Source organism: Salmo salar, chromosome ssa09, assembly GCF_905237065.1.
Source record: "Salmo salar chromosome ssa09, Ssal_v3.1, whole genome shotgun sequence".
Taxonomy (NCBI): Eukaryota; Metazoa; Chordata; class Actinopteri; order Salmoniformes; family Salmonidae; genus Salmo; species Salmo salar.
The window spans coordinates 152,709,318-152,728,202 of record NC_059450.1 but is presented as its reverse complement, the minus strand read 5'-3'; the positions used below and the strand labels follow the sequence as shown (position 1 = coordinate 152,728,202).

General features: G+C 43.5%; 1 protein-coding gene across 1 annotated transcript; it reads left to right on the top strand.

Annotated features, from left to right (window-relative positions):
- Nucleotides 1-10,735: 10,735 nt before the first annotated feature.
- Nucleotides 10,736-15,214, top strand: LOC106613264 (extracellular calcium-sensing receptor-like). Its single transcript, XM_045724835.1, has 7 exons — nucleotides 10,736-11,029; nucleotides 11,613-11,902; nucleotides 12,148-12,437; nucleotides 12,737-12,768; nucleotides 12,813-13,004; nucleotides 13,321-13,666; nucleotides 13,935-15,214. The coding sequence occupies exons 1-7, from the start codon at nucleotides 10,736-10,738 to the stop codon at nucleotides 14,849-14,851; spliced, it is 2,361 nt and encodes a 786-aa protein (XP_045580791.1). The 3' UTR covers nucleotides 14,852-15,214.
- Nucleotides 15,215-18,885: the final 3,671 nt, after the last annotated feature.

The following is an 18,885-nucleotide window of genomic DNA, read 5'->3' as shown; positions in this document are numbered from 1 at the left end:
GCCAAGGAGGGAGGGACCAGAGGCTCACCCAGTCTGGTCCTGCTTCTTTCAGCTATAGAGGGAAAATGCAGCAGCAACAGAACTACGTTGACTGAATTGGTTTAGATAGACATAAACATACAGTAAACACACAATAACCTTCTGGGTCTCTTATATTTCCTCTACAGTCTTGTCCTCTTGGCACGCTGGCTGTAAAGGAAGCTTGTTCTCAAGTGTCTGTCCTTTAATATCTGAGAGACATAAGAAAGATCAGAACGTATTATTACATTGTTTTTATTTTAACATGTGCTTAACCCCTTGTCCCCATACTATACAGTCGTGCCCAAAAGTTTAGAGAATATTCTCCAGAATGTTATGAAGAGTGATCACATGAATTGCAATTAATTGCAAAGTCCCTCTTTGCCATGCAAATGAACTGAATCCCCCAAAACATTTCACTGCATTTCAGCCCTGCCACAAAAGGACCAGATGACATCATGTCAGTGATTCTCTCGTTAACACAGGTGTGAGTGTTGACGAGGACAAGGCTGGAGGACGGTGGTGCTTGGAATCATTGTTCTTTCTCTGTTAACGATGGTTACCTGCAGGGAAACACATGCTGTCATCATTGCTTTGCACAAAAAGGGCTTCACAGACCAGGATATTGCTGCCAGTAAGAGCGCACCTAAACCAACCATTTATCGGATCATCAAGAACTTCAAGGAGAGCGGTTCAATTGTTGTGAAGAAGGCTTCAGGGTGCCCAAGAAAGTCCAGCAAGCGCCAGGACCATCTCCTAAAGTTGATTCAGCTGCGGGATTGGGGCACCACCAGTACAGAGCTTGGTCAGGAATGGCAGCAGGCAGGTGTGAGTGCATCTACATACGCACAGTGAGGCGAGGACTTTTGGAGGATGGACTGGTGTCAAGAAGGGCAGCAAAGAAGCCACTTCTCTCCAGGAAAAACATCAGGGACAGACTGATAGTCGGCAAAAGGTACAGGGATTGGACTGCTGAGGACTGGGATAAAGTATTTTTCTCTGATGAATCCCCTTTCCGATTGTTTGGTGCATCCGGAAAAAAACTTGTCCGGAGAAGACAAGGTGAGCGCTACCATCAGTCATGTGTCATGCCATCAGTAAAGCATCCTGAGACCCTTCATGTGTGGGATTGCTTCTCAGCCAAGGGAGTGGGCATGATGGAGCACCTTGCCATTAGGCAAAAGTGATAACTAAGTGGCTCAGGGAACAAAACATCGATATTTTGGGTCCATGGCCAGGAAACTCCCCAGACCTTAATTAATCCCATTGAAAACTTGTGGTCAATCCTCAAGAGGCGGGTTTTCAAACAAAAACCCACAAATTCTGACAAACTCCAAGCACTGATTATGCAAGAATGGGCTGCCAACAGTCAGGATGTGGCCCAAAAGTTAATTGACAGCATGCCAGGGCAGATTAAAGAGGTCTTGAAAAAGAAGTGTCACCGCTACAAATTTTGACTCTTTGCATCAACTTTATGTAATTGTCAATAAAAGCCTTTGACACTTATGAAATGCTTGTAATTATACTTCAGTATTCCATAGTAACATCTGACAAAAATATCTAAAGACACTGAAGCAGCAAACTTTGTGGAAATTAATATTTGTGTCATTCTCAAAACTTTTGGCCACGACTGTACATACTTCCATCATTTTTTATAACTGGTACCGGGGACATTCAGACGAGTATTGTAATGCCAGTGGGCTTCCTCGAGCAAAACAACCGACTAGTCTCACATTTGTTAGTGTGTAGCCCAAACGGTTTGGACGCTACAAAACAGGAGTTGGCAGATCGGCTGTACTGAATTCAGACGAGTCCCAAGAGCGTGTGGAGGTCATAGAGCAAATCAGAGAATACCATCGTGTTCGTGAGAGTCTCATCTTTCAATAGAGTTCGTAGGCAAACCGTTTGGATGGTACAGACGATTTTGTGAGAAGACGAATTTTCGGGATGTCTCATGGTCTGACAAACATCGCTCTAGCTCTTTCACCTTTCACCACAAATGCGGAAGTGTGAGATCTGCGGATTTGGTGGATGGAGACGCATCCAACGCAAAAAAATATCGCTATCTTAAACTAACAGATTTTTATGGAGATTTTTTTACTATGCTATTTGAATTTCTGTGGGTCTGCGGAAATCGACTCTAGGGGATTTTAAAGCCATTAATAGAATGTTAATGCTCAGTGGTGCTCAAATTAAGCAGTTTGTTACCATATATAGTCAGTCAACATAATTGCTGTGGTATTGCAATTTATTTATCTGGATGATTATGTGAGTTTCATTTGTTCATGATTATTCTGTGCTCTAATTTGGATATTTCTATTGAGGGTTTCATATTTTTGTTTCCCAAGTGTACCAATTACAGTAATTAGAGTCGCAACAATAACTCCAGATTAATAAATATACATTTTCTTTTTTCATCTTCCATGCAGAAAGATTCTACTCAACGGTTGTTGAGGTGGAAGATACAATTGTTAAACAAAGTTTCCAACATAATACTTACACTGACTTTACAAAACATTTGGAACACCTTCGAAATATTGAATTGCTGTAAGTGTGATGGTGATGCAATCACCATCACACTGCACACTGCCCTATCCCATCTGGACTAGAGGAATACCTATGTAAGAATGCTGTTCATTGACTACAGCTCAGCATTTAACACCATAGTACCTTCCAAACTCGTCACTAAGCTCAAGACCCTGGGTCTCGACCCCGTCCTGTGCAACTGCGTTCTGGACATTCTGACGGGCCGCCCCCAGGTGGTGAAGGTAGGAAACAACATCTCCACCCGGCTGATCCTCAACACTGGGGCCCCACAAGAGTGCATTCTCAGCCCTCTTCTGTACTCCCTGTTCACCCATGACTGCATGGCCATGCACGCTTCCAACTCAATCATCAAGATTGCAGACGACACTACAGTGGTATGCCTAGTTACCAGCAACGACGAGACAGCCTACAGGGAAGAGGTGAGGGCCCTCGGAGTGTGGTGTCAGGAAAATAACCTCTTAATCAACGTCAACAAAACAAAGGAGATGATCGTGGACTTCAGGAAACAGCAGAGGGAGCACCCCCCATCCACATTGACGGGACAGTAGTGGAGATGGCGGAAAATGTTATGTTCCTAGGCGTACACATCACGGACAAACTGAAATGGTCCACCCACAGAGACAGCGTGGTGAAGAAGGCGCAACAGTGCCTCTTCAACCTCAGGAGGCTGAAGAAATTTGGCTTGTCATCTAAAACACTTCACAAACTTTTACAGATGCACAATCGAGAGCATCCTGTCAGGCTGTATCACCGCCTGGTACGGCAATTGCACCACCCTCAACCGCAAGGCTCTCCAGAGGGTAGTGCGGTCTGCACAACGCATCATTGGGGGCAAACTACCTGCCCTCCACGAAACTTACAGCACCCGATGTCACAGGAAGGCCAAAAAGATCATCAACGACAACAACCACCCGAGCCACTGCCTGTTCACACTGCTATCGTCCAGAAGGCGAGGTCAGTACAGATGCATCAAAGCTGGGACCGAGAGGCTGAAAACAGCTTCTATCTCAAGGCCATCAGACTGTTAAACAGCCATCACTAACTTAGAGAGGCTGCTGCCAACAAACAGACTCAGATCTCTGGCCACTTAAATAAACTGACTTAATAAAGGTATCACTAGTCACTTTAAATACCGCCACTTTAATAATGTTTATATATCCTACATTACTCATCTCATATGTATATACTGTATTCTATACCATCTACTGCATCTTGCCTGTGCCGCAGGGCCATCGCTCATCGAAATATTTATATGTACATATTCTTATTCATCCCTTTACATTTGTGTGTATAAGGTAGTTGTTGTGAAAATGTTAGATTACTAGTTAGATTTTACTGCATAGTCGGAATTAGAAGCACAAGCATTTCGCTACACTTGCATTTACATCTGCAAACCATGTGTATGTGACCAATACAATTTGATTTGATTTGATTTGATTTGACATACACAATCCATGTCCCAATTTTCTCAAGGCTTAAAACTCCTCCCCTTCATCTACACTGATTGAACTGGATTTAACAAGTGACATAATTAACGGATCATATCTTTCACCCTGATTCACCTGGTCAATCTATCATGGAAAAAACATGCATTCTTAATGTGTTTTATACTCAGTGTATATTTTAGCCTATATGGGATATACTATACATGTTTTGTAACACAAAAGCATACAGTGCCTTCAGAAAGTATTCATACTACTTATTCCACATTGAGTTTTTTGTTACAACCTGAATTAAAACATGTTTTTTCTCACCCATCTACACACAAATCCCAACAATGAAAAAGTAAAAACATGTTTTTAGACATTTTAGCAAATTTATTGAAATTGAAATACAGACATCACCCCTGAGTGAATACTTTCTGAAGGTACTGTATACACTTTTTTGTTACATAAAATGTATAGTACATCTCAAATTATGTACAATATACACTGTGTATACAAAACATTAAGAATCACCTTTGGCAGCGATTACAGCTGTGAGTCTTTCTGGGTAAGTCTCTAAAAGCTTTACACAACTGGATTGTATAATATTTTCCCAGAAACATTTTTTTTAAATCTTCATGCTCTGTCAAGTCGGTTGTTGATTATTGCTAGACAGCCATTTTCAAGTCTTGGCATAGCATTTTAAAAGCTATGGCAAGGGATGGATAAAAAGTGTGACACCAATAAAGCCTACCCCTGCTGTAGGGGAAATACTGTGTTGAGCCAGAGTGCCAAGAGGACGAGACTGTAGGGAAAATAGTCATGAAATCTGTGTAGCCTACTAAGCTCAGCAAAAAAGAAACGTCCCTTTTTCAGGACCCTGTATTTCAAAGATAATTGGTAAAATTCCAAATAACTTCACAGATCTTCATTGTAAAGGGTTTAAACACTGTTTCCCATGCTAGTTCAATGAACCATAAATATTTAATGAACATGCTCCTGTGGAATGGTCGTTAAGACACGAACAGCTTGCAGATGGTAGGCAATTAATGTCACAGTTATGAAAACTTAGGACACTAAAGAGGCCTTTCTTCTGACTCTGAAAAACACCAAAAGAAAGATGCCCAGGGTCCCTGCTCATCTGCGTGAACGTGCCTTGGGCATGCTGCAAGGAGGCATGAGGACTGCAGATGTGGCCAGGGAAATAAATTGCAATATCCGTACTGTGAGCTGCCTAAGACAGAGCTACAGGGAGACAGGACGAACAGCTGATTGTCCTCACAGTGGCAGACCACGTGTAACAACACCTGCACAGGTCGGCACATCCGAACATCACACCTGCGGGACAGGTACAGGATGGCAGCAACAACTGCCCGAGTTACAACAGGAACGCACAATCCCTCCATCAGGGCTCAGACTGTCCGCAATAGGCTGATAGAGGCTTGACTGAGGGCTTGTAGGCCTGTTGTAAGGCTGGTCTTCACCAGACATCACCGGCAACAACATCGCCTATGGGCACAAACCCACCGTCGCTGGACCAGACACGACTGGCTAAAAGTGCTCTTCACAGACGAGTTGCGGTTTTGTCTCACCAGGGGTGATTGTTGGATTCGCGTTTATCGTCGAAGTAGTGAGTGTTGCACAGAGACCTGTACTCTGGAGCGGGATCAATTTCGAAGTGGAGGGTCTGTCATGGTCTGGGGCGGTGTGTCACAGCATCATCGGACTGAGTTTGTTGTCATTGCAGGCAATCTCAACGCTGTGCGTGGCCAGCGAAGAGCCCAGATTTCAATCCCTTTGACCACGTCTGGGACCTGTTGGATCGGAGGGTGAGGGCTAGGGCCAATCCCCCAAGAAATGTCCGGGAACTTGCAGGTGCCTTGGTGGAAGAGTGGGGTAACATCTCACAACAAGGATTGGCAAATCTGGTGCAGTCCATGAGGAGGAGATGCACTGTAGCACTTAATTTAGCTTATTTAGTGCTTTTTCCGGGTAGCCGGAAAGTAGAGCATTGCAGTAGTCCAACCTAGAAGTAACAAAAGCATGGTTTAATTTTTATGCATCATTTTTGGACAGAAAGTTTCTGATTTTTGCAATGTTACGTAGATGGAAAAAAGCTGTCCTTGAAACAGTCTTGATATGTTCTTCAAAAGAGAGATCAGGGTCCAGAGTAACGGCATGGTCCTTCACAGTTTTATTTGAGACGACTGTACAACCATCAAGATTAATTGTCAGATTCAACAGAAGATCTCTTTGTTTCTTGGGACCTAGAACAAGCATCCCTGTTTTGTCCGAGTTTAAAAGTAGAAAGTTTGCAGCCATCCACTTCCTTATGTCTGAAACACAGGCTTCTAGCGAGGGCAATTTTGGGGCTTCACCATGTTTCATTGAAATGTACAGCTGTGTGTCATCCGCATAGCAGTGAAATGTAACATTATGTTTTCAAATGACATCCCCAAGAGGTAAAATATATAGTGAAAACAATAGTGGTCCTAAAACGGAACCTTGAGGAACACCGAAATTTACAGTTGATTTGTCAGAGGACAAACCATTCACAGAGACAAACTGATATCTTTCCGATAGATAAGATCTAAACCAGGCCAGAACTTGTCCGTGTAGACCAATTTGGGTTTCCAATCTCTCCAAAAGTATGTGGTGATCGATGGTATCAAAGCAGCACTAAGATCTAGGAACAAGAGGACAGATGCAGAGCCTCGGTCTGACACCATTAAAAGGACATTTACCACATTCACAAGTGCAGTCTCAGTGCTGTGATGAGGTCTAAAACAAGACTGAAGTGTTTCGTATACATTGTTTGTCTTCAGGAAGGCAGTGAGTTGCTGCGCAACAGCTTTTTCTAAACATTTTGAGAGGAATGGAAGATTCGATATATGCCGATAGTTTTTTATATTTTCTGGGTAAAGGTTTGGCTTTTTCAAGAGAGGCTTTATTACTGCCACTTTTAGTGAGTTTGGTACACGTCCATTGGATAGAGAGCCGTTTATTATGTTCAACATAGGAGGGCCAAGCACAGGAAGCAGCTCTTTCAGTAGTTTAGTTGGAATAGGGTCCAGTATGCGGCTTGAAGGTTTAGAGGCCATGAATATTTTCATCATTGTGTCAAGAGATATAGTACTAAAACACTTTAGTGTCTCCCTTGATCCTAGGTCCTGGCAGAGTTGTGCAGACTCAGGACAGCGGAGCTTTGGAGGAATATGCAGATTTAAAGAGGAGTCCGTAATTTGCTTTCTAATGATCATGATCTTTTCCTCAAAGAAGTTCATTAATTTATTACTGCTGAAGTGAAAGCCATCATCTCTTGGGGAATGCTGCTTTTTAGTTAGCTTTGCGACAGTATCAAAAATTAATTTCGGATTGTTCTTATTTTCCTCAATTAAGTTGGAAAAATAGGATGATCGAGCAGCAGTGAGGGCTCATCGATACGGCACAGTAATGTATTTCCAAGCTAGTCGGAAGACTTCCAGTTTGGTGTGGCGCCATTTCCGTTCCAATTTTCTAGAAGCCTGCTTCAGAGCTTGTGTATTTTCTGTATACCAGGGAGCTAGTTTCTTATGACAAACGTTTTTAGTTTTTAAGGGTGCAACTGCATCTAGGGTATTGCACAAGGTTAAATTGGGTTCCTCAGTTAGGTGGTTAACTGATTTTTGTCCTCTGACCTCCTTGTGTAGGCAGAGGGAGTCTGGAAGGGCATCAAGGAATCTTTGGGTTGTCTGAGAATTTATAGCACGGCTTTTGATGCTCCTTGGTTGGGGTCTGAGCAGATTATTTGTTGCGATTGCAAACGTAATAAAATGGTGGTCCGATAGTCCAGGATTATGAGGAAAAATATTAAGATTCACAACATTTATTCCACGAGACAGAACTAGGTCCAGAGTATGCACTGAGTAGGTCCAGAGACATGTTGGACAAAACTGAGTCGATGATGGCTCCGAAAGCCTTTTGGACTGTGTCTGTGGACTTTTCCATGTGAATATTAAAGTCACCAAAAATTAGAATATTATCTGCTGTGACTTCAATGTCCGATAGGAATTCAGGGAACTCAGTGAGGAACGCTGTAAATGGCCCAGAAGGCCTGTAAACAGTAGCTATAAAAATTGATTGAGTAGGCTGCATAGATTTCATGACTAGACGCTCAAAAGACTAAAACGTCGTTGTTGTTTTTTTTGTAAATTGAAATTTGCTATCGTAAATGTTAGCAACACATCCGCCTTTGCGGGATGCACGGGGGATATGGTCACTAGTGTATCTAGGAGGTGAGGCCTCATTTAACACAGTAAAGTCATCAGGCTTAAGCCATGTTTCAGTCAGGCCAATCACATCAAGATTATGATCAGTGATTAGTTCATTGACTGTAACTGCCTTTGAAGTGAGGGATCTAACATTAAGTAGCCCTATTTTGAGCTGTGAGGTATCACGATCTCTTTCAATAATGGCAGGAATGGAGGAGGTCTTTATTCTAGTGAGATTGCTAAGGCGAACACTACCATGTTTAGTTTTGCCCAACCTAGGTCGAGGCACAGATACGGTCTCAATGGGGATAGCTGAGCTGACTATACTGACTGTGCTAGTGGTAGACTCCACTAAGCTGGCAGACTGGCTAACAGCCTGCTGCCTGGCCTGCACCCTATTTCTTTGTGGAGCTAGGGGAGTTAGAGCCCTGACTATGTTCGTAGATAAGATGCGAGCACCCCTCCAGCTAGGATGGGAGTCCGTCACTCCTCAACAGGCCAGGCTTGGTCCTGTTTGTGGGTGAGTCCCAGAAAGAAGGCCAATTATCTACAAATTCTATATTTTCAAATGACATAAAAACAGTTTTTAAACAGCGATTGAGTTGTGAGACTCTGCTGTAGAGCTCATCACTCCCCCTAACTGGGAGGGGGCCAGAGACAATTACTCGATGCCAACACATCTTTCTAACTGATTTACACGCTGAAGCTATGTTGCGCTTGGTGACCTCTGACTGTTTCATCCTAACATCGTTGGTGCCGACGTGGATAACAATATCTCTATACTCTCTAAACTCGCCAGTTTTAGCTTTAGCCAGCACCATCTTCAGATTAGACTTAACGTTGGTAGCCCTGCCCCCTGGACATGGACCTGCTGATTTCAACTCTCTCACTCTACCACACCTGCTGTCTCTAACGTTTGAACATCTTGGCCATGTACTGTTATAATCTCCACCTGGCAAAGTCAGAAGAGGACTGGCCTCCCCTCAGAGCATGGTTCCTCTCCAGGTTTATTTCTAGATTGTTGTGTAGAGCGAGCATGCCTAGAGGACTAGACTGCAGTGGAAATAAAAGAGAGCCAAATGGTTATCGTGTGTCTAGTGTATGTTTATGTCTATATAAACCATTACAGTCTAATTAGGGCTTACACTGGTGCATGCATATATATCTGAAAGAAGCAGGACCTGACTGAGTGAGCAGAGCAGCCTCTAACCCCTCCCTCCCTGGCATGGCCATACCCACAGTGTGGCCCCCAGAGGAATCTCCACAGAGGTACGGTGGGTATTTAAACCAGAGTAGAGAGGTAACCTGACTTATGTGGGTCTGTGTGGCGCTGTGCTACCCCATACCTTCTACACATCAGGGGAATGAGGCTCTCTCCGACTCCTGCTCTGGATCCAAGTCTGGCTGGTAGTCTGGTTCTACTACATCTAGCTGTGGTGGCTGGTGGGCTCGCCTTGCTCTCGTCTGCCTCTGCCTCTGGGCTGGAGTCTGTCAGATGCAGGCTCCAAGGCACCCCTCAGCCTCCGGCGTTCTCCCAGGACGGAGACTTTGTCATCGGGGGTGTTTTCTCCTTCCACTACTACATGCGCACTGTGGATCACAGCTACACCAGCCTGCCTGAGCCCCTGCAGTGCACAGGGAGGTCAGTGAGCACAAGAGGGAACAAGGGACAGGACTGTGGCTGTGTGGGTAGACAGATAAATTGTGTTTTAAAGACAGAGAAACAGTGTGTTTAAAGATCGGTAAACAGTGTGTTTAAAGACAGAGAGACAGTGTTAATGACAGAGAAACAATGTGTTTAAAGAAAGATAAACAGTGTTTTTAAAGACGATAAACAGTGTGTTTAAAGACAGAAAAGCAGTGTTATAAAGAGACAAACAGTGTTTTAATGACAGATTAACAGTGTTTTAAAGGCAGACAAACAGTATTTTAAAGACAGATAAACAGTGTTTTAAAGACAGGTAAACGTTGTTTTAAAGACAGATAAACAGTGCATGTAAAGACAGATTAACAGTGTTTTAATGACAGACAAACAGTGTTTTAAAGACAGATAAACAGTGTTTTAAAGAGACAGTGTGTGTAAAGACAGATAAACAGTGTTTTAAAGACAGGTAAACATTGTTTTAAAGACAGATAAACAGTGCGTGTAAAGACAGATAAATAGTGTGTTTAAAGACAGACAAACAATGTTTTAAAGACAGATTAACAGTGTTTTGAAGAATGACAAACAGTGTTTTAAAGACAGAAAAAGTGTTTTTAAGACAGATAAAAAGTGTGTTTGTGTCTGAGAGAGTAGGTAAAGCCTACTGTTACAAAGGATCACATTTTCAAATGTAGGCTATCCTACAATGTCCTCAATTACAGACAACAAAAGTGTAGGCGTATAGACGGTATGGAAAATAATACTAGATATTAGCCTGTTTGCCATGGTAACATTCTATAGGCTAGTTTATGATTCATCAGGAGGTGCTCACTGACCCATTTTCTATTTACAGCATGGATACCCGTGAGTTGCGCTTCTCGCGCGCCATGATCTTCGCAGTTGAGGAGATAAACAACAGTTCATATCTTCTACCGGGTGTCACGCTTGGTTATCAATTGTACGACTCCTGCTCCTCGGTCCCTTTCGCTGTGAAAGTGGCCTTCCAGCTGGCTAACGGCCTGGACCCCATGTTTGATACCGGAGAACAGTGCTCGGGGTCGTCTACAGTAACAGCTATCGTGGGCGAGTCTGCCTCCACGCCTACCATCAGCATGTTGCGCATCACCGGCCCTTTAGGCATTCCTCAGGTAAACTCCTGTGGAAAGAAATCATTCAGCTTCTTTTAAACTTACTGTATTCCTACTGTATATTCTCATCTCTTTCAGGAATGAGTTCAACTTTTAATTCACTGTATTCCTAGTGTATATTCTCCTCTCTTTCAGGAATGAGTTCAACTTTTAATTTACTGTATTCCAAGTGTATATTCTCCTCTCTTTCAGGAATGAGTTCAACTTTGAATTCACTGTATTCCAGCTGTATTCTCCTCTCTTTCAGGAATGTACATTTCTGAGTGAAATTACGTGGAGAAAGGCATTTGAACATAGACTGAGGAATATGAGTCTGGAGAACGTCTGGAGGCATTAAAACATGATCTGAGGACTATCTTTCATAGGCTAGGTTGTTATGGAGACCAGAGATTGGTGTCACACTTTTGTGTATCCTTTTCATTCTGGCCTAATGAAAAACAATGAATTGGCTTAGTTTTATTAATTTCTCCCTAACATCAAACTACATAGCTAAATAAAAAAAGCAGGACGTAGCCAATACATTAGAGTTGTTAAACCGACATGATGTTCTTTTTAATGTTTTCGACTGTCTGTTTTTACCTAGGTGAGCCACTCTTCCACCTGTGCTTGTCTGAGTGATAAGAAACAGTATCCAACCTTCTTCAGAACCATCCCCAGTGACCAGTTCCAGGCTGCCGCTCTGGCCCACCTCGTCAGGCACTTCGGCTGGACCTGGATTGGGGCGGTCCGTTCCGACTCTGACTACGGTAATAACGGTATGGCGGCTTTCCTACAGGCAGCACAAGAGGAAGGCATCTGTGTGGAGTATTCTGAAGCCTTCTACCGTACCAACCCACTCAGCAAAGTGCAACGGGTGGCCGACGTGATCCGCAGGTGATCCATGATTACTTGTGAACTTTTCATTCATACAAATGCAAGACTATATTTATAAAAAATACTATTGTTGTTAATTTCTCTCTTTTCCCAAAGCTGATCTGTGAGACCAACATGATTTGCATATCTTAAGCTTGTCAAAAGTCTTGATTAATACTAATGTTCATGTTCACTCCACGGAGACATTCCAATGAATGAGAAACATGACCAGCATATTAAGCATATGATATAATCATGTTCCCCAGCTCCACAGCCCGGGTGGTGGTTGCATTTGTTGCCATTGGGGACATGAGGATCCTGCTGAGGGAGTTGGAAAGCCTGCCCTCTCCGCCCCGCCAGTGGATCGGGAGCGAGTCCTGGGTCACTGACCCAGATATGCTGCGCTTCGGCCTGTGTGCCGGTGCCATCGGAATTGGCATCCAACGCTCTGTCATCCCCGGCCTCAGGAACTTCCTCCTGGACCTCTCCCCACAGAAGGTGTCCAACTCTCCCATTCTCACTGAGTTCTGGGAGGGAGGCTTTGGCTGTAGGCTGGGGAAAGGTATCTATCTATCTATCTATCTATCTATCTATCTATCTATCTATCTATCTATCTATCTATCTATCTATCTATCTATCTATCTATCTATCTATCTATCTATCTATCTATCTATCTATCTATCTATCTATCTATCTATCTATCTATCTATCTATCTATCTATCTATCTATCTATCTATCTATCTATCTATCTATCTATCTATCTATCTATCTATCTATCTATCTATCTATCTATCTATCTATCTATCTATCTATCTATCTATCTATCTATCTATCTATCATCCATCCATCCATCCATCCATCCGTCTGTCCGTCTGTCCGTCTTTCTGTCTGTCTGTAGGGACCTCCTCTACAGGTGTTGGGGTTGAGGAGAAGGTGTGTGATGGCAGTGAGGATATACAGCAGCTACAGACCCCCTACACAGATACATCTCAGCTGCGTATCACTAACATGGTGTATAAAGCTGTTTACGCCATAGCACACGCCATCCACAGCATTGTTTGTGAAAATAGAGAAAACTCCACTGTGAACTGTGACAAAAACCTTAATGTGAAGTCAACACAGGTAAATGACAAGTTTGTAGCATAATTTCCTGATAAATATGTTTATTTAGACGACATGTATGAAGGCCTATGAGTTCTCATTATACTTTACATTTTGTTCTGAAATAACACATCTGATAAATATGAGTTGAATTAATGTTCTGTTTCTCTCTCTCCCTCTCTCCATCTCTATTCCCTTCTCTCCATTTCTATCTCTCTTTCCATCTCTCTTCCCATCACTCATCTCTCTCTTCCCTTATCTCCATCTCTCTTCACCTCTCTCCTTCTCTCTCGTCCCCTCTCTCTCTCTCTCTCTCCCTTGCCCTTCCAAACCCCAGGTCCTGGAAAGATTGAAAAGGGTGAACTTCTCTCGTAATGGGTACCAGGTGTCTTTCGATGCCAACGGGGACCCAGTGGCCACCTATGAGCTGGTCAACTGGCAGATACGGGAGAGTGGGAAGATGGAGTATGTGACAGTGGGGCGCTATGATGCGTCCCTGCCTCCTGATCAGAGGCTTGACATCGAGAGTGAAATCACCTGGTTAAAGAACAGTACACAAGTACCTGTGTCAGTGTGCAGTGAGAGCTGTCCCCCAGGCACTCGTAAGGCTGTACAGAAAGGAAAGCCTGTATGCTGTTATGACTGTATCCAATGTGCAGAGGGAGAGATCAGTAATAACACAGGTAGGACAATAGGAATAGTTGGCATAAAATGTGTAGTAATTTCTATCACGGTTAACTAAGTAGTGGTTTATTCATATTACCAGCACTACAAAGGCAGTGTCTGTCAATCATGTTCCTGTTCTTATTATCTCATGTAAGCTGCACATTAATTCAACATTCTTTATAGTAAACTGACAAAGTGCAGCATTGTGGTACATGTATATGTAATTAAACAAAACCTGAATCTATTATTAGTAACATTTGATATATGTTGTTTTGTCCTGGTCAGATTCTTCAGACTGTATGATCTGTCCCGAGGAGTACTGGCCCAACGCTGAGAGAGACCGCTGTATCCTTAAGCCTGTGGAGTTCCTGTCCTTCCACGAGGTCCTCGGAATCATCCTGACCGCCTGCTCTGTGGGCGGGGCTTGTCTGGCCATCGCCACGGCAACCGTCTTCTACCGCCACCGAACTTCGGCCATCGTCAGGGCAAACAACTCTGAGCTGAGCTTCCTGCTTCTCTTCTCCTTGGCTCTGTGTTTTCTGTGTTCTCTTACTTTCATTGGCCGGCCCTCTGAATGGTCCTGTATGCTGCGCCACACAGCGTTTGGGATCACCTTCGTCCTCTGCATCTCTTGTGTTCTGGGGAAAACAATAGTGGTGTTGATGGCCTTCAGGGCTACGCTTCCAGGCAGTAATGTCATGAAATGGTTTGGTCCTCCACAGCAGAGAATGACTGTAGTGTCCTTCACGTTTGTCCAGGCTTTGATATGCACTCTGTGGTTGGTCCTGTCCCCTCCCTTCCCCATTAAAAACCTTACTACCTACAAGGAAAAGATCATTCTAGAGTGTAATGTGGGTTCAGCTATTGGTTTCTGGTCTGTGTTGGGCTATATAGGACTGCTGGCTCTCTTGTGCTTTGCGCTGGCTTTTCTGGCTAGGAAGCTGCCTGATAACTTCAATGAGGCCGAATTCATCACCTTCAGCATGCTCATATTCTGTGCAGTCTGGATCACCTTTATCCCAGCTTATGTCAGCTCTCCTGGGAAGTTCACTGTAGCTGTGGAGATATTTGCCATCATCACCTCTAGCTTTGGGTTGTTCTTTCTATTATTTGTTCCTAAATGCTTTATTATTCTGTTCAGGCCGGAGAAGAACACCAAGAAACACCTTATGGAGAAGACATCCAATGATATACGTTATTAAGAAATGATTGAGGGGAAAACATTGTAACGTTCAGTTATATGGTTTATTATACAGTTCAGTAGGACTACTCTGACAGAGATGACCAACAATTTAGCAGCTAATCATTGGTAACATTGTAACTAGTAACATGACACAGGTTCACTTTAGATATTCCAATGTAATGAGAGATTGTTCAAATCTAGAGTGTTAAAATCTAATTTGACCTGCTAAATTATGTGATTAGCAGTAGCCTACAGAGTGGAACCACTTCTATGTTGTTTGGAGAAAAGCTTTATTCCTATATGAATTGATATAACACTGAAGTGCATGTGTTCAATTGATATTGTAATTAATCAAATTATGTATTATAATAATATAATAAACATTTTCATACACATTTGAAGTCGGAAGTTTACATTCACTTAGGTTGGAGTAATTAAAACTCGTTTTTCAACCATTCCACACATTTCTTGTTAACAAATTATAGTTTTGGCAAGTCTGTTAGGACTTATACCTTGTGCATGACACAAGTAATTTTTCCAACAATTGTTTACAGTTGTTTCACTTATATTTCAGTTGTTCCACTTTTGTTTCACACTTCCAGTGGGTGAGAAGTTTACATACACTATGTTGACTGTGCTTGTTAAATAGCATGGAAAATTCCAGATAAAAATGTCATGTCTTTAGAAGCATCTGATAGGCTAAATGACATAATCTGAGTCAATTGGAGGTGTACCTGTGGATGTATTTCAAGGCCTACCTTCAAACTCAGTGCCTCTCTCCTTGACATCATGGTAAAATCAAATGAAATCAGCCAAAACCTCAGAAAAAAAATTGCAGACCTCCACAGTCTGATTCATCCTTGGGAGTGTATTAAGCCTGTGTGTAGCTGGTGTAGAGGTGTCAGGCGCAGGACAGCAGATATGAGTAATAAACATAATTTACTCAAAGAATCAATAATACAATGCAATAATCTAGCCCACAATAATGGACCGTATTACATACAAACAATCACTCACAAACAAACATGGGGGAACAGAGGGTTAAATAATGAACAAGTAATTGGGGGAATGAAACCAGGTGTGTAAGACAAGGACAAAACAAATGGAAAATGAAAAGTGGATTGGCGATGGCTTGAAGGCCGGTGATGTCAACTGCCGAACGCCGCCCGAACAAGGAGAATGACCGACTTCAGCGGAAGTCGTGACAGTACCCCCACTTGACGCGCGGCTCCTTCAGCGCGCCGACACCGACCTCGGGGACGACCCGGAGAACGAGGCACAGGGCGATCCGGATGGAGACGGTGGAACTCCCGCAGCAACGAAGGGTACAAGACGTCCTCCACCGGCAACCAGCATCTCTCCTCCAGACCGTACCCCTCCCACTCCACGAGGTACTGAAGGCCCCTCGCCCGACCCCTCGAGTCCAGGATGGCTCGAACAGCATACGCCGGGGCCCCCTCAATGTCCAGAGGGGGCGGAGGAACCTCCCGCACCTCAGACTCCTGGAGTGGACCAGCCACTACCGGCCTGAGGAGAGACACATGGAATGAGGAATTAATACGGTAATCTGGGGGAAGCTGTAACCTGTAGCATACCTCGTTCAGTCTCCTCAGGACTTTGAATGGCCCCACAAACCACGGTCCCAGCCACCACAGCTAGATGTAGTAGAACCAGACTACCAGCCAGACTTGGAGCCAGAGAGAGCCTCATTCCACTGATGAGTAGAAGGTATGGGGTAGCACAGCACCACACAGACCCACATAGGTTAGGTTACCTCTCTACTCTGGTTTAAATACCCACCGTAACTCTGTGGGTATTCCTCTGGGGGCCACGCTGTGGGTATGGCCATGCCAGGGTGGGAGGGACAAGAGGCTCACCCAGTCAGGTCCTGCTTCTTTCAGCTATAGAGGGAAAATGCAGCAGCATTAGAACTACGTTGACTGTATTGGTTTAGATAGACATAAACATACAGTAAACACACAATAACCATCTGGCTCTCTTATATTTCCTCTACAGTCTTGACCTTTTGGCACGCTGGCTGTAAAGGAAGCTTGTTCTCAAGTGTCTGTCCTGTCTGTCTGTCCTAAGAACGATCAGAATGTATTTTTACATTGTTTTTATTTTAGCATATGTTTAACCCCTTATATTTGGCAATAAACTGTCCCCATACTATACAGTCGTGGCCAAAAGTTTTGAGAATATTCTCCAGAATGTTATGAAGAGTGATCAGATGAATTGCAATTAATTGCAAAGTCCCTCTTTGCCATGCAAATTAACTGAATCCCCAAAAAACATTTCCACTGCATTTCAGCCCTGCCACAAAATTACCAACTGACATCATGTCAGTGATTCTCTCATTAACACAGGTGTGAGTGTTGACGAGGACATGGCTGGAGATCACTCAGTCATGCTGATTGAGTTCGAATAACAGAATGGAAGCTTCAAAAGGACGGTGGTGCTTGGAATCATTGTTCTTCCTCTGTCAACCATGGTTACCTGCAGGGAAACACGTGTCGTCATCATTGCTTTGCACAAAAAGGGCTTCAAAGCAAGGATATTGCTGCCAGTAAGATTGCAACTAAATCAACCATTTATCGGATCATCAAGAACTTCAAGGATAGCGGATCAATTGTTGTGAAGAAGGCTTCAGGGCGCCCAAGAAAGTCCAGCAAGCGCCAGAACCATCTCCTAAAGTTGATTCAGCTGCGGGATTGGGGCACCACCAGCACAGAGCTTGCTCAGGAATGGCAGCAGGCAGGTAGGTGTGAGTGCATCTGCACGCACAGTGAGGCGAGGACTTTTGGAGGCTGGCCTGGTGTCAAGAAGGGCAGCAAAGAAGCCACTTCTCTCCAGGAAAAACATCAGGGACAGACTGATATTCGGCAAAAGGTACAGGGATTGGACTGCTGAGGACTGGGGTAAAGTATTTTTTTTTGTCCAGAGAAGACAAGGTGAGCGCTACCATCAGTTCTGTGTCATGCCATCAGTAAAGCATCCTGAGACCATTCATGTATGGGGTTGCTTCTCAGCCAAGGGAGTGGGCTCACTCACAATTTTGCCTAAGAAGACAGGCATGAATAAAGAAGGTACCAACACATCCGCCAAGAGCAACTTCTCCCAACCATCCAGGAACAGTTTGGTGATGAACAATGCCTTTTCCAGCATGATGGAGCACCTTGCCATTAGGCAAAAGTGATAACTAAGTGGCTCGGGGAACAAAACATAGATATTTTAGGTCAATGGTCAGGAAACTCCCCAGACCTTAATCCCATTGAGAACTTGTGGTCAATCCTCAAGAGGCGGGTTTTCAAAAAACCCACAAATTCTGACAAACTCCAAGCATTGATTATGCAAGAATGGGCTGCCAACAGTTGACAGCATGCCAGGGCTGATTGCAGAGGTCTTGAAAAAGAAGGGTCACCACTACAAATTTTGACCTTTTGCATCAACTTCACGTAATTGTCAATAAAAGCCTTTGACACTTATGAAATGCTTGTATATATACTTCAGTATTCCAAAGTAACATCTGACAAAAATTTCTAAAGACACTGAAGCAGCAAACTTTGTGGAAATTAATATTTGTGTCATTCTCAAAACCTTTGGCCACGACTGTACATGCTTCTATCATTTTCCTATAACTGGTTCCGGGGACATTTACACAAGTATTGTAATGCCTATGGGCTTCCTCGAGCAAAACAACCGACTAGTCTCACATTTGTTAGTGTGTAGCCCAAACGGTTTGGACGCTACAAAACAGATGAATTCAGACGAGTCCCCAGACGAGTCCCAGTCCCATGAGAGTCTCATCTTTCAATAGAGTTCGTAGGCGAGCCATTTGGATGCTACAGACGATTTTGTGAGAAGACGAATTTTCAGGATGTCTCATGGTCCGACACACATCGCTCTAGCTCTGTCACCTTTCACCACAGATGCGGAAGTGTGACATCTGCGGATTTGGTGGATAGAGACACTTCCAATGCAAAAAAATATCGCTATCTTAAACTGACAGATTTTTATGGGGATATTTTACTATGCTATTTGAATTTCTATGGG